Source organism: Oryx dammah, unplaced genomic scaffold, assembly GCF_014754425.2.
Source record: "Oryx dammah isolate SB20612 unplaced genomic scaffold, SCBI_Odam_1.1 HiC_scaffold_1, whole genome shotgun sequence".
Classification (NCBI taxonomy): Eukaryota; Metazoa; Chordata; class Mammalia; order Artiodactyla; family Bovidae; genus Oryx; species Oryx dammah.
The window spans coordinates 73,788,577-73,803,707 of record NW_024070185.1 but is presented as its reverse complement, the minus strand read 5'-3'; the positions used below and the strand labels follow the sequence as shown (position 1 = coordinate 73,803,707).

At 55.6% G+C, this 15,131-nt stretch overlaps 1 protein-coding gene across 1 annotated transcript; it reads left to right on the top strand.

Annotated features, from left to right (window-relative positions):
• Positions 1 to 7,872: 7,872 nt before the first annotated feature.
• LOC120866281 (aquaporin-3) lies at positions 7,873 to 13,807 on the top strand. The gene is made up of 6 exons (XM_040243912.1): positions 7,873 to 8,076; positions 11,200 to 11,326; positions 11,675 to 11,812; positions 12,151 to 12,269; positions 12,492 to 12,709; positions 12,797 to 13,807. Exons 1-6 carry the CDS (start codon positions 7,969 to 7,971, stop codon positions 12,963 to 12,965), a joined length of 879 nt encoding a protein of 292 aa, XP_040099846.1. The 5' UTR covers positions 7,873 to 7,968; the 3' UTR covers positions 12,966 to 13,807.
• The last annotated feature ends 1,324 nt before the right edge of the window (positions 13,808 to 15,131 follow it).

The window sequence follows — 15,131 nt, the reverse complement described above, 5'->3', positions numbered from 1 at the left end:
TCCAGGAAGTGCAGACACCAGTCCCCCATCAGGGAAATGAGCTTGGCCCTGCTACCTTGCCACATGGTCCTAGGCAAGTCACCGTTGCTGGGCTCAGCCTCCCCATCCTTAAATTGGGCACAATAGGGACTTCCCCTGGCGGTCCAGTGGTTAGGATTCACCCTTCCTCTGCAGGGGACACGGGTTTGATTCCCAGTTAGGGAACTAAAACAGAAAAAAGCCTCGATGATGGTTTTCTCAAGTGCCCAGTGCAACAAGAGAAGAGGGTAGGTCATTCAGAAAGCCAAGGAGGTACGTACACCATGCTTTCTGCACTCCCTGCTCCAGCTTGGTGTAGGGGGTGAGGGAGCTCGAGCCCTGGGCTCCAATTTCAAGGCCTGCTCCAACCTGTTTCCTTGGGATTTTCTCTCCCGGAAGTAGGTAAGGAGTCTGGTGTGTACTAATGTGACCTTGGGGGAGGGGGGACACAAGAAGCTGGAACTGGAATGTCAGGGAAAGAGAAGGAGAAGTGTCTAGGAGGAACTCTGATAGCGAGGGTGTGCAGGGTTGGGTGGGGGGAATGTGTGTTATGGTGCAACTCGTGGGTATGTCTGCCCCTGTGGGCCTCTGGCCTTGCAGGTAGACGTGGATGGGGTGGGAGGCTGTGTCTCACGTATGGTGTGATGCTCTCTATGTGTTGCTCGGGGTGGTGGAGTGGGGCTTGTGTGCATCTCTATACACTAGTCTGTGTGAGCAGGTTTTTGCCTCCGGCTCCAAGGTGGTGTTACAGGCAAAATCTGCTCTATTTTTAAAGAGGAGGAAAAGCTCCCAGGAGGCAGGAACTCTGGATCCTTTCCTGCAAATGTGTGTGTGTGCGCTAAATTGCTTCAGTCATCTCCAAGTCTGTGTGACCCTATGGACTGTAGCTCACCAGGCTCCTCCAGGCAAGAATACTGGAGTGGGTTGTCATGCCCTCCTTCAGGGGATCTTCCCGACCCAGGGATCAAACCCAAGTCTCTTGTGGCTTCTGCATTGTAGACAGATTCTTTACTGCTGAGACACTGGGGAAGCCCCCTGTAAATGTTAAGTGGCTTTAAATAAAGCCTTCCCCTTTTGGGGGCTTCAGTTTCCCTGGTTCTGTCAGACCTCCTAAGCCTTTCTCTGTTGTCGCATTTAGTGAATTCTCAAAGGGTCATCCCTTCAGGTGGTGCTGACAACCTCCTTTAAACCAAAACCCTTTTAGCTGAAGACCCTGTTTTCCTCTGCCCAGCTCCTAACTTTCGAAGAAAAGAGACAGATCCCAAAGGCTGGGGGTCCTTGCAGCAGGTTACATTTCAGTGAAATCCTGAGACTGCTCAGTCCCTGACCTAGTAAGTCAGACTGGGCTGGTCTTGAGCCCTTCCACTTCCACCCCCAATAAATATGTACCTCATGTTGAGGGGGTTCCTCAACTTCTGGTCCTTGCTTCGTGAGTCACAAATTAAAATCTAGGTGAGTGATAAAGGGGAGGGTAAGCCTGGGGCACGTGAGTCACCCCGATCTTGCTCAGGGAAGGCCAGCCTGCCCATCCCTCTGTTGCAGACAGAAGGCGGCATCTTGGGCTCCCCCAGGGAACTAAGGGGGACCAGGGTGTTCCAAACCTAGAGGGAGATTCACTTCCCTCTCCCACTTCAGTTTCTGGAAGAGGGATGGAGAGGATCATTTTTCTGGTTTGCAAGAAGCCCAGAGAGGTGTAGGAACTTGACCAGTGTCACACAGGGAGCTACAGAGAATCTGTGTATCCTGGCGCTAGGCCTTGCTTCTGAGCTGGGCCTTCCTGGGGCCCAAGAGTCAGGTGATGAGGAATAAAAGAGTAGAAAGGCCAGAGCTCTGGATGTCTCCAGTAAGGTGGAGAGGAGTGAAAAGCCAAGCCCCCTCCTCTGTCCTGGGCTGCCTGCCAGCCTTGCCCCTTCCATTCTGCCCAAGGCAGCAGAATGAAGCTGTTATTAGACCCAGGGAAGCAGGGTCAAGGATAGGTGTAGCGCAGAGGAGCACGTACACTCTGGTCTACCTCAGTTCAAGCCTACATCTCTGTTCCCCTGGCTGGGACTCTCCTCTGTTCTCTCAAGCTAGAGACCTGCACAGGACAGAGCTGGGGTCTCCTAGAGACTGACAAGGCCAAGATTGGACACTGACCGAGGGATCATTGAGGGGCACTGAGATGCAGCCCCTGTTCCACCTGAGGACCAAATACAGCATCCTGGCCTTTCTCCAGTCTCCCGCTACCACACCCACACCCCTGTCTCCCAACAAATGGGGTCTCCTTGGAGCCCAGCTCCCACTGCCCCAAGGTCTGGAGACCCTCAGGAAGTCCTTCCTGAAGTCTGACTGCAGAATCTCCTGCCGAAGCTTGTCCCCTCCTCTGGCTGCTTCTCCTGTGACTCCGCCCATATGGCCGGCACTGGTGGCTGCCCTGTAATTAGCACTCAGACTGGGCTGGGATGAGGGGAAAGTATACTGGGGCTCACACACCCATCACCTTTCTGGAACACCGGATGCAGAGCCTTCTACCTCCTGTCCGCCCCCCCACCCCTTTCACACCGCAGACCTCTCAGACAGCAGTTGTCCTGGGCCCCACCCAGGGTCACGTTCCTGTGTCCCCTTTTCTGTCTGCCTTCAGCTTCTTGCTTACCACCCTGCCCACTCTTCCTTCTAAATCCCAAACCCCACTCTCATCATGTTGGACCAGGTCACTTCATCTCCAGACTCCTCTACAGATCTCCACCTCCTATCCCTGACTTTTCTAAACACCGAACCCAGGTCCACAGCCAAGCCCAGATGGGGACACACAGAGATATACATGCAGACTCCCAGGGTCGCCCACATGCACACACAGACCTCCATAGGTACACACATACACAGAGCCCAGAACATACATGGATGGATGTGATATGCATACAGGAGGAAACCTGACTCTGATTAAGGAGGGAGCTTCTGGAATCGAACCTTTCCTTCTACATTGACTGTATTACAGTTTTCAAGGCCTGAAACATCCGTAATCTTGTCTGATTCTTACAGAAGCCCTGGGTGTGTGTATGTGTGTGTGTGTGTGTATGTGTGTCGGGGGACTCCACCTGAGTGTGAGTGTATGTGTGTGTATGTGTGTGAGTGTGTGTGTGAGTGTGTGTGAGTGTGTGTGTGCGTGTGTGTGTGTGTGTGTGTCGGGGGACTCCACCTGAAACCTGCAGGTGACTGATGAGGAAACTGAAACTGAGGGGTGGGGGAAGGGAGCTGGCTCGGCCGCCTAACTGATCAGTGGTCAAGTGAGGCTTGGGGCTGAGCTTCTGGGTCGGCAAGAGGGCTTGCCCCATCAGCCCTGCCCCTGGGACTCTGGGCTGTTCCTCAGAGCAGGCTCTAGCCCCTGTCCCATTCTTCCACCCCGCCTCTGGGACCGTCTGCTGTCCTCAAAGGGTGCTGAGGGCAGCCCAGGGACAACAGAAGGGAAAGTATGGGTCAAAATCTATCTTGAGATAGATTTTCTCAAGTTCCAGCTGGACACCTGACCAGAGGTACCCCGGGGGGAGGTTTACATTCATGGATTCTCCACCATCTCATCTGTCTGGAGATACGGGGTGACTGCTGGCACAGGAGGAGGAGCTGCCTGCCTGGCCTCCAGTCTGGGGATGCTCATCATCAGGTGACTCATCTCTGCTGTCCACTCCTCATTCCTGTCCAGAGCCAGCCCCCCACTCGCAAGACTAAGAAGCAGAGAGAGCATCCAGCAGTGGCCCAAGAGAGGGGCACGGGGCTCCCTGGCATCCCTGCCCTCTTCCTGGCTCCTACCCATCCCAGTTGGATGTATCCAGCTCAACACTTAACGGCTGAGTGAGGTCTTAGCAGGTGTTTGTATGCGTGCTAAGTCGCTTCAATAGTGTCTGACTCTGTGACCCCAGTGGACTATAGCCTGCCGATTCATCTGTCCATGGGATTCTCCAAGCAAGAATACTGGAGTGGGTTGCCAGTCCCTTCTCCAGGGGATCTTCCCAATCCAGGGATTGAACCAGGGTCTGGTTCAAGAATCCACTGCAGGTGGATTCTTTACCATCTGAGTCACCAGGTGACTTCTCTCCAAACATCAGTTTTGTCATTTGTGGAAGGGGAGATTATACACCCACCTCTGAGGGTTTTTTGCAAACTGGAGGAAGAACTTTCTATACTTGAAAAATGTCTGTATGTCCGTTTTGGTCTGCTCCCCCGCAACCACACTCCAATGCAGGGGAAGAGGTTAAGGGGTTTAGGGAGACTGTGGGGGAAGGTAGCGTGATTTATTTTCTATGTTTACACCCTTCTCTGCTTGCTGACAGCAAGGCCCATGTCTCCTCTGTTGGTTCAAGCTACTCCCTTTCAGGCAAAAAGAGTTTGGGGGGCAGGAAATGAAGGGTGTGCCGGCCCTCCCCCTACAGGGCCCTAGCCAGCCCCTCTGGTCCAACAGGCTGGGACTTGAGTCTTCAGCCCTTCCCTTGCCTGGGAACCCACTCCCCCAGCTCTGACCTCAGGGAGTCACAGCCTCCCACAGGGTGAATCGGAGGCCCCTTCCTGGGCTCAGCCCTCCCGCCCAGGTGAGACACAGACCTTGCTCAAGATGCCTTGAGGGTAGGTGGGGCCTCCTCATGTGCCTCGTCCTGGAGCTCCCGGGCAGGTGGGCTGGCTTGCAGCCCGTACTCAGCCTGGCTTTCTTTCCAGAAGAGCAGGAGGGTGCCCAGAGGGCCTGGGTAAGCTGCATGACTCAGGGTCAGGGCCTGCCTCACCAAGCTCAGGCTCTTCCTGAAGAGCTCCAAGAGCTGAGCTCTGGGGGCTCTTGGGCTCAGGGGGCCCCATTCATAGACTACAGTGAGAATGAGCCCCCCACTACCCCCATTGCCTGCATCCAGTTGTGCATTGAGGTCTGCTTCTGCCCCTCAAACTCAAGGCCAGAGAGTCCGGGCCTTCTGGACAAGCATTCTCGGGCCCTGACCCATCTTATCCCCAGATGACCCGAGGAGGGCTGACAGGAATTAGGGGCCCTTGGAAGGCATTGCATCCTTTTCCCTCCTCCAGGCAGGGTCCTCTCAGGAAGAAGATGTCTTCCACTAAGAACCATGAAGCCCTGCCCATACCTTCTCAGCTCCAACTCTAACCCATCCCTAGGGCAGTGCTCCACCTGTGCATGCTGCGTACATGTGTGTGGACCCATGTGTAAAAACTAGTTATAGACAGCAACAAGTTTGGGGGGAGTATATGGGGTCATGATTCTGAAGGATGGGCTTTTTAAAGATTTCTTATTTATTTATTTATGGCTATTCTGGGTCATTGTTGCTGCCTATGGGCTTTCTCTAGTTGCGGTAAGCAAGGGCTACTTTTCGTTGCTGTGCACAGGCTTCTCACTGCGGTGGCTTCTCTTGTTGCCAAGCACAGTCTATAAAGCACAGGCTCAGTAGTTGTGGTGCATGGGCTCAGTTGCTCCAGGGCATGTGGGATCTTCCTGGACCAGAAATTGAACCCTTGTCCCCTATACTGGCAGTTGGATTCTTAACCACTAGACCACCAGAGACTCTGATTCGAGACCAGGGGGCACTGGGATCCAGGTCCTGTTCCACATGCCCAGCCGTGTGCCTCCGCATGGGGCTGCACCCACTAGAGGAGAAGGGATCACAAACATGCTCTACGATGAGCTGCAGGCCCAGAGTTACAGGTGAGCACAAACACACATGTGTGAGTACACACAGGTACACATATATAAATAGATACTACTTTCAAGATACACAAATCTACAGTTATATGTGCAACCTGCTCCCTCAGGGTGGAGCACCGTGAACACCTATGTGAACTGACAGCAAACACATGTGTGTGGGGGGCAGTGCTCTACCTGCAAAGAGTTGTGTGTATGGGGAGGGGAGGGTGCTCTGCCCACTGAGAGCAGAGCTGTCCCCTGTTTCACTCCCCTGCTTTGGTTTCTGGGCTGGGCTTGGCTGCTGGCAGGCCTGGGATCAGGCAGGGGTGAGGCTAGGGTGCTGTGAGCTGGGGTTCCCTTTCTCTCAGCGTTGAGGAGCCCCTTTGCCAGTTCTGCCCTGCGCAGCCCCATCTGGGGCAGCGAGGGGCTGAGAAACATACCAGGGAGTGGGGAAAAGAGAGGACGGCCGGGTGGGGGGGTGTTCCCCTCTTCCCACACTCTGGGTTCTGGCACCAGGACTCTGGGGTTTTGTCTTGAGTCACAGATGGGCAGTGGGGCCATGGGCAGGCACTAGGTGATGGCTCCCTGATTCACCATGGGGCCTCCCAACCCTTGAGGTCCAGGGGGCGGGGTGCTTCTTTCTGGCCCACCGGCCCTGGGAGACCTCCTGTGTGGGGGTTACATATATGTGTGAGCCAATGGCCAGGCTCTCATGGGAATGCCATCCCAGGAGTGCATGAACAAACCTCAGGGTCTATAGGCGAATATGGCTGCCAGCCCCAGGGTACAGTGAGTGCGCACGTGTACACGACACGTGACTCTATGTGTTGCTAAACCCCATCTCGTTGGGCATGAGTCACCTCTGGAGCCCTCATTTCTGACAGCTGCTGCTCAAAGGACAAGTCCCCAGGCTCCTCAGCCCACCTGGATTAAGTCCCTTCTGGAAATGAGGTCTCCTTGCCAAAGCTGCCTTAGAGACCAGGGTGAGGGCATATTTGCCGCCAGTCCTGTGGGAGTCAGGTCCAGGAGACCAGACCTCAGCTCACCAGTTATTAGATGCGGCACAGGGAGCAAGATTGCCCCACGACCCCACCACTTCTGATAGGTCTGACACCCCCACAGCTCAGACAGCTTCATCTCTTAAAGGAATAGATTTGCCCCTGGTTATGGATCATCCAGGGTGGGAGAGGAGAGGGTTAAAAACAGCTGGAACTCAACCTGCCAGCAAGTATATAGCCGGCGGCATGTCTGGACAACTGCAGCTCGGCCCCTGGAGCTGTACTCAGTACTCACGCAGGTACACGTGTGACAAGCTCTGTTAACCCAGCCATGTTCCACTGCCACAAGCACAGCCATGATGCCCCAAAAGTATGATCAAGCACATGGGAGATGTCATGCATGTGTGGACACAGCTGAGAACAGAGCTGTCAAGATAGGCAACATGTGACATGTACTAACCAGACAAGAAGCAAGGCCCCTGAGCTCTGGCTGGAACTCAGCCCATGTGTTCTGTGAGTCCACCTAGGTCTGGACTGTGTCCACCTGGTCTCTTCTCCCTTGCCCCCCTCCCACTCAGTCTCCTCCCTCCAGGCTCCTAACTGAAGACAGGAGAGGTCCAGCCATGGTTTAGTGCTTAGTTGCTCAGTCCTGTTGGATTCTTTGCAACCCCATGGACTGTAGCCTGCCAGCCTCCTCTGTCTATGGGATTCTCCAGGCAAGAATACTGGAGTGGGTCGCCATGCCCTCCTCCAGGGAATCTTCCCAACCCATGAATCGAACCCAGGTCTCCCTCATTGCAGGAGAAGTCTTTATGGTCTGAGCCACCAGGAGGCCCATGAGCTGGGGCCAGTTCTTTTCCTAACTCGATGGGAGTCTGCTCTCACTCCCACCGTGGTGGGGATGGCAGGGAGGCTCGCTGTGAGTGGGCCAGGGAGGTCTCTTCCGCAGTTCCTTTCTCCCCGGTGGCCCTGGTCCTGTACGTGCCTTCATCCCCGCATCGCATCGGCTCTCTGCCTCCATCATCCCGCAGTTCTCCCGGAGACAATCCTAGCCCTAAGGGCTCCTCACCCCACCCTGTACCTCTACCTTCCTCACCAGCCTCCTCCCAACCCAACAGTCCCTTCAGCCGTGGGGGCGGCCGCCCACCTTGAGGCCGGCGCGGACGGGGCGGGCGGGGTTGCGGGCGGGCGGGGCACGTGCCTCCGGCTCTATAAAAGGGCGCCACCCGGCGCTGGCGGCCACTCTGCTGCCGCGGCCATCCTTTCGCCTGCCTGCCCGAAGCGCCGTCGCCTGCCCCCGCCATGGGTCGACAGAAGGAGCTGGTGAACCGCTGCGGGGAGATGCTGCATATCCGCTACAGGCTGCTCCGCCAGGCGCTGGCTGAGTGCCTGGGGACCCTCATCCTCGTGGTGAGTGGAGGGACCTGCAGAAGCCTCTTGCCAGCCCCACCTCCCCAGCCCCTCTGTTCACTGAGGGGCTGTGTTTAAGACAGCATCGGCCCCTCTTTCAGCTCTGACACTCCCCCGTGGGGTCAGGGTGGGGGTCCCTCCAGGGTCCTCTTTGCTTATAGCTCTAACCCCCTCTGTGACAGCTCTGACTCTTGCCAGAATGACAGCTGTTACACCCCAATGACAGCTCTGAGCTTCACCCTGTCACCAGTGGGCCAGCCCACAGGCTGTGGGAGTTGGTCACCCCTGCAGTCTGGGACGTCCAGCCCTGTTTGGGTGCCACAGGTTCCTGGAGTCCCAGCCCCAGCAGGGGAGGGTGGTGGTGGGGCAGTGGCAAATGGGCCCTTATTGAGTTATTTGGGTCCTGGGTGCCTGGCCCCTAATGAATAATTAACCCTCAGAAAGTCTAAAAGTTCCCCTGATGTGAAGACAGTTTGCTTCAGGTGGGGGCAGAGGGCAGAAGCCACGAAGCACACAGCAAGGAAGGAGGGAAGGAAGGAGGATCCTGAAGATAAGGATAGGGATAAGGCTGTGGAAGGCAGCTTTGCCCCAGGCACAAGGGACATGAAGTCACTAACGTCTGTCCTTGAGTGCTGGGCAACTCCCGGACAGTTACCCAGACAGATGTGGTCGGCGTCCGTGCACAAGCACACTGGTGTGCATGGGTCTCCAGGATCTGAGTTACTCTATGGGTTACTCCCCAGCCCCAGTGACTCCCTGGTCATGCCAGTTTCGGTCTGGGTTGTTTCTGGGTGACTGTTTGTACTTCTTGGACCTGGCAGACAAATCAGTTATGGGCTCCGTTTCCTGTCCCAGATAGTCTCAGATTTTCAGCCACGCTTGTGGTTACACCTGTTTCCCTCTTGGTTACTTCTGGGTTCAGTTGCTTCATTGCAGGGGATGGGATACTCCGTTTGTGCCCCAGTTCCAACCCTAGGTAGCCCCCGGTGGACTAGTGAGATTAACTAGGGGGAAGGAGAGCTGGGTGGCTCCCTACCATGGGTGGTGGTGGTGGAGCAGGTTCTATAGAGAGAGGAAAGCTGGGACTCACCTTTGGCTTCCAGAAACAGGAAGGGAGGAAGCCAGGTAGGCTGTTTATCCACACCCCCACCCCCCACCCCCGCCCAGACTAGTGGTCCTTCCAATCATCTGTATCTCTTCTCTCCCAGGAAGGGAATAGGACAGGTGCTTATCATCACCCTGCTCAGAGCCTTGTGTCCCCTGTCCCCATCTGACTGACAGTTCAGTCCCCTATTGGAGAGCAGCCAGGACAGGGGACATTGTCTTCCCTTCACAGAGGGGCCTCCCTAACTTCTCCCTAAGTCTCAGTTTGCCTTCCCCCAAAGGAGCAATTGGGCCTCCTGCTGAGCCTCAGGATCACTTGGCTTATCCCTGACCACAGAAGGAGGGTGTTATGTTTGTGAAGGCTTTCAGGCTCAGGTGGTTGAGAGGCATTGGGTATCAGTGCCCAAAGAGGAGGGACCAGGCCGGGAAGACCCCTGAGTGGTGGGTGAGGGCTTGCCTCACCCCCTCTAGGGGTTGGGGACCTAGCGCCTGCAGTGTCAAAATCAGGGCTGGCTTTAAGGCTGGGGAAGCCCCTTTCTCTGGGGCACCTAGTAAGGTGAGGAGAGGGAGAAGGAGGCAGGAAGAAGAGGAAGATTAGTCTCAAGGTGGTGGAACTGGCTCTGACAGCTTCTCCCTCCAAGGCCTCTTGGGATGGAGCCAGGTTTGTGCCTTGGGTAGGCAAGGAGCTGAGGCCAAGGCCTGCCAAGCTGGGCAGGGTGCCCCAGACCCTCACATGCCTGTTTCAGCACACACACAGATACTTACAATCTCTGACCTTTGCTCTCACCTGCCTGCACACCTTTGCCCTGCATTGCTGCCTCAGGTTTCCTATCTTTTGGTCCTCCTTAAGGGTGATAACCAAAATTCATAACCACCCAGTGTAGCAGGACACGGAGCCATCAGAATGAACAAGGGCCCTGAGCACAGGTCTTGTAAAATTTCTGCTGAATAGGCCTCAGAATTTAGTTATGGGGAGATGGGAAAGGAGAGCTGGGGCAGGGCTGGAGTAGCTTTGTGGGGCACCCTGGGGGCTCAGAGTAATAGCTCTTTACAGCTAGTGCAGGAGCATTCTGGGGGCTTTGCGGTGGCTTAGCCACTCCAGTATTCTTACCTGAAGAATCCCATGGACAAAGGAACCTGGCGGGCTATGGTCCATGGGGTCACAAAGAGTTGGACACGACTGAGTGACTTAGCAAGCACACACAGGAGCATTTTTACGTCTGAACAAGGGGAACTGACATACAGCACGCTCTGTACTTGCAGGACATCAGGGACTTTAGCCTCTTGAATCCCCCCATTTCTGGCAGAAAGCTTAGAACCAGTCGCCCCACTTCCACTGGACTGAGGGTCCCAGACTGGCTAGTGAGAGGAGACAGAGACCTCTGTCTTTACGATTTCCAAATCTGAGTGGGGAACCTGGGCCTCTGAGGGTAGGGGAGGTCAAGGTGAGGGCAGAGAGGAGGCTCTGGGTCAGGACATGTCAGGGAAGCTGAGGGTTCTGAGAGGGAGGCCAGGGGCTCTGACACCCCAGATTAAGGAGAGGTGGATTCAGCCTAACTTGTGGCCTCTGCCCTTTCTCTGTGCCTTCTCCCTGCCAGCTCTTCTTTGGGGCAGAGAGAAAGGCAGCTGCAGGTAAGGGCTGAGTGAGAACCGTCCCACCCCTAGGGACCAGGCCTGAAGGGCTGGGGGAGGAACTGCTCAGGTGAGAGTGTCCCCTTCCCCTGGCTCTTATTGAGAATCGAGACAAATCAATGGAGATGGTTCCACTACCTTCTGGGCTCACAGTTGCAAACTCTGCTTCCAGTCCCTTCCACAGGACCCTGTTAGAGTGGAGCTGGGACCCTGGGGCTGGGAGGGCCTGTCTGCTTATGACTGCAGCAGGAGGGGAGGGGTTTGATTCCAGGAAAGGGCTTCTGTCTCCCCACGAAGGCAGGGGGAGGCGGCTGGCTTCATCCCTTTCCTCTGGAGTAAGTGTCACTGGTCCTCACTCTCCCTGCTTTGTTCTGTTTCCTGACACAGATGTTTGGCTGTGGTTCTGTGGCCCAGGTCGTGCTCAGCCGGGGTACCCACGGTGGTTTCCTCACCATCAACCTGGCCTTTGGCTTCGCCGTCACCCTAGGCATCCTTATTGCTGGCCAGGTCTCTGGTAAGGCCTTGTCCCCACCCTCCAGCAACCCCACACAGTGTCCCACTGGAGAATGGGGTGGGGGCGGGAGTGTTCTTCACAGGGCAGGAAACAGCCATGCCCCAGCTTTGGGCCCTTGAAAGAGAAGAGTGACGAAGGCACTTGATACATAAGAAACTTGACTCTCACCTCAGAATCAGAGGCTAGCAGAGTGGGTCTATTACATAGTCCAACCCACCATTCTGTGCAATAAACCCTTCTCTGCATCTCTGTTCAGCAGAGTCGAAGAGGTGGCGTGTGGGTGGGGAAGTACCTGGCCTCCCCACTGTGGCAGGCGGGGACTAATAGGCCCCATCTCCCTCTGCCCAGGGGCCCACCTGAACCCTGCCGTGACTTTTGCTATGTGCTTCCTGGCTCGTGAGCCCTGGATCAAGCTGCCTGTGTACACCTTGGCTCAGACTCTGGGAGCCTTCCTGGGTGCTGGAATTATCTTCGGGTTGTACTACGGTGAGCATTCCCACCCTGCTCTCCTCCACGACCCTCTCCCTCTGCTTAGGACTGACCTACTGGCACCAGGCCTTTCCATGACAAATACCAGGGACCTGCCCAGGCCCCGGGCTTATGACTCATTCATGCACAGGCCCCAGGTTGGGGCCGTGAGAGGAAAGAAATGAGCTGGGCAACTGTGGAGTCAAGCCCTCCACCCTCCATCTTCCCACCCTGTCTCCAGTGACAAAGCAGTGATTACTCTCACCAGAGACCCCTGGGAGGGTGGGCACAGCTTGATGGGGAAGACAGGGGCTCAGGCCTCTCTCTCATGCATGTCGTATCTAAACTGTCACCAGATGCGATCTGGGCCTTCGCCAACAACCAGCTTATTGTTTCGGGCCCCAATGGCACAGCTGGCATCTTTGCCACCTACCCCTCTGGACACTTGGACATGGTCAATGGCTTCTTCGACCAGGTATGGGCTGGGGATGGGTAAGGGGCTTGGGTTGCTCATGGGCTGGCTGGGGGACAGGACTCCCCGTCTAGAGCAGACTCCTAGGACTCTGCTAGTTTAACCAGCAAAAATCTTAGCACCACTACCCTGAGGAGCAGAACACTGGAGATGCCAAGTCTCTTAGAGGGAAGCCAGAGGGTGGAAGGTGGGGGCTCTCCTCATGCTGTTCCCCCCACTCCCCAGTTCATCGGCACGGCCTCCCTCATCGTGTGTGTGCTGGCCATTGTGGATCCCTACAACAACCCCGTCCCCCGAGGCCTGGAGGCCTTCACCGTGGGCCTGGTGGTCTTGGTCATTGGTACCTCCATGGGCTTCAACTCTGGCTACGCCGTCAACCCCGCCCGGGACTTCGGCCCCCGCCTTTTCACCGCCATCGCTGGCTGGGGCTCGGAAGTCTTCACGTGAGTGCGGTCCCCACCTGTGTGCCCCAGCCCGTTCCCTGCTTTGGCCTGCTGCACCCACCCCTGACCACGTCTGTCTGCCCCCAGGACGGGCCGCCACTGGTGGTGGGTGCCCATTGTCTCTCCGCTCCTGGGTTCCATCGCGGGTGTCTTCGTGTACCAGCTCATGATCGGCTGCCACCTGGAGCCGCCCCCACCCTCCACCGACGAGGAGAATGTGAAGTTGTCCCACGTGAAGCACAAGGAACAGATGTGAGTGGGCGGGGGCACGCCCCACGCCCTCTCATGAGCATCCATTGACTGTGCGGGGGCTGCTCCCCAGAAGCCCTCTTCACGACTCCCCTCCTGGACTAGGAAGCTTCTTGTCCACCACCTCCCACTAGACAGCCCCCTTCAGGCTTTCCCATCCTGAAGGAAATAGGACCTAGTAGGACCTTCAGCCTGTAAGCTGTGGTGGCACAGGGAGCCCGGCTGATCTAGCCCTTCATCTCCCAGAGGGAGACAATAGACAGCAGGTGTGTGTGTGTGCAGGTGCGTGTGCGTGGTTTTCCAGATATTCAGGGCAAAAGACCGAGTGGAAAAGATTCTGTCGGTGGAGTTGGGGTGGGGGTCCAGAGGAAGAGAGGGGAAGGTGTGGTGTCTATCTGTGCATAAGAAAAGCACGTTTCAGGGGCTCCATGTGGAGGAGGGTCCAGGTACAGGCGTTTCTCAGTATGTGCATGTCTGCCCTTTCCTCTATTCAGGGGGCTGTTATAGGCTTCAGTAGGGTGGGAATATAAGTAGGGCTAGGAGGAGGGGGCCATAGCCTAGTTGTGGAGCTCTGTCTATTCATAAATAAGGAGCAGCAGAGTGATATGTTCATGTCACAGTGGAGGCATGAGGGGAGGGGGGGTGAAGTCCAGGTCATAATTTCATGTTTGCTCTTAAAAAGATATATATTAATATATGTGTATTAATACATATATATAGTAGATGTTACAGTTTTAGGGATGGGGATTGGGAGACTCCAGGGTCTGCCCTCCTTTAATCCTCCACTCAACACATGTATTTTTGCCTTTTATAAAAAAACAATAAAATCTATGCCAATTGTGTAAATAGTTCTCTGCCTGCTCTGCTGTTTTTCTGGTGCCAAAGAGCTTCAGTGAGTCTGGCCACAGATAACAGGGCACCCTGAGGGTTGTACTCGAACCTGTTCTAGAGGCAGAGGTCAGTCACGTGGGTCAGAGAGTCCTTCATCTCAGCTTGAACTCGGTGGTCCCACACCTTCCTCCAAGCTTCCATCCTCCTAGGAACCCCCAGTTGGTGAATCACATCTCCTTCCCAAGCCCTGCACCCACCCACTACTCCAGGAAGGTAGACTGAAGCCTGCCCGGGGGGAGGAACTTCCTCTTAAAGGAGAGGACTGCTCTCCAGGAAGTAGTGAGCTCCCTGTTTCTGGAAGAGACCAATCATACTGGGAACCTACTGTTGCCTTTGACACCTGACAGTTGTTTGGGCTTAATCAGCTACAACCAGACCTTGGCCACAGCCCCTTTAGCAGTAGTTTTCCTGACTCCAGTCTAGATTGGTCAGTCCATACAGTAGCCAGAGGGATCTTTCTGAAAGCCCTGATGGAAGTGGGCCTCATTCCATGGCTCTCCCCGCCATCTGGAGACAATTCAAATCCCTCCATCCTGCATTCAGGCACCCCCAGGACCTGGCCCTAGACGCCCCCCCTCCCCTCACAATGCTCCATCCACTCAGGACTATTCTGTGTGCCGCTGTGTCTTCCTACCTCACTGACCAGTCACTAAGACTCTCCTGATCTGCTCCAACACCTCCTCCAGGAAGTCATCCCTGCCCTTACCCACTCCTCCATTTTTACAGTCAGCTGTCTGAACCCAGAGACCACAGCTGCACTCATTCCTCCTGCTGGCTTCAGTTCTTCAGTTTGAGACACCCCCATGTCCTGTAAGGCAGGGATTGGACTGACTCTGACACCCTGACTTTGCCTAGAGAGGCAAAGGACTCGCCACATTTGGGCCTGGGAGGTTCTGTTGGGAGATCATGGGCTCCTCCTCACCTCCTTTTCCTCCCTTACTGTGTGTGCACGCTAAGTCGCTTCAGTCTTATCCAACTCTTTGAGACCCTCTGGGCTGTAACCGGCCAGGCTCCTCTGTCCATGGGATTCTCCAGGCAAGAATACTGGAGTGGGTTGCCATTCCCTTCCCCAGAGGATCTTCCTGACCCAGGGGATGAACCCCCGTCTCCTGCATTGCTGGCAGATTCTTTACCAGCTGAGCCACAAGAGAAGCCCTTGAGCTACAGGGAAGTCCTCAGATCTCACTGAAATAAAAAGGGAAGGCAGCCCCAACCCGAGCTCTCCTGCCAAGTTAACTGCACTGAGAGCCAGAGGATACCTTGGTCTGGAGGAGAACTGTAG

Bases quoted from the DNA above. Each gene is read 5' to 3' on its own strand.
- LOC120866281 (XM_040243912.1), top strand. From the start codon at position 7,969: ATGGGTCGACAGAAGGAGCTGGTGAACCGCTGCGGGGAGATGCTGCAT. The intron at 11,813-12,150 runs GTGAGCATTCCC...AACTGTCACCAG, and splicing joins TATCTTCGGGTTGTACTACG to ATGCGATCTGGGCCTTCGCC. The intron at 12,710-12,796 runs GTGAGTGCGGTC...GTCTGCCCCCAG, and splicing joins TGGGGCTCGGAAGTCTTCAC to GACGGGCCGCCACTGGTGGT.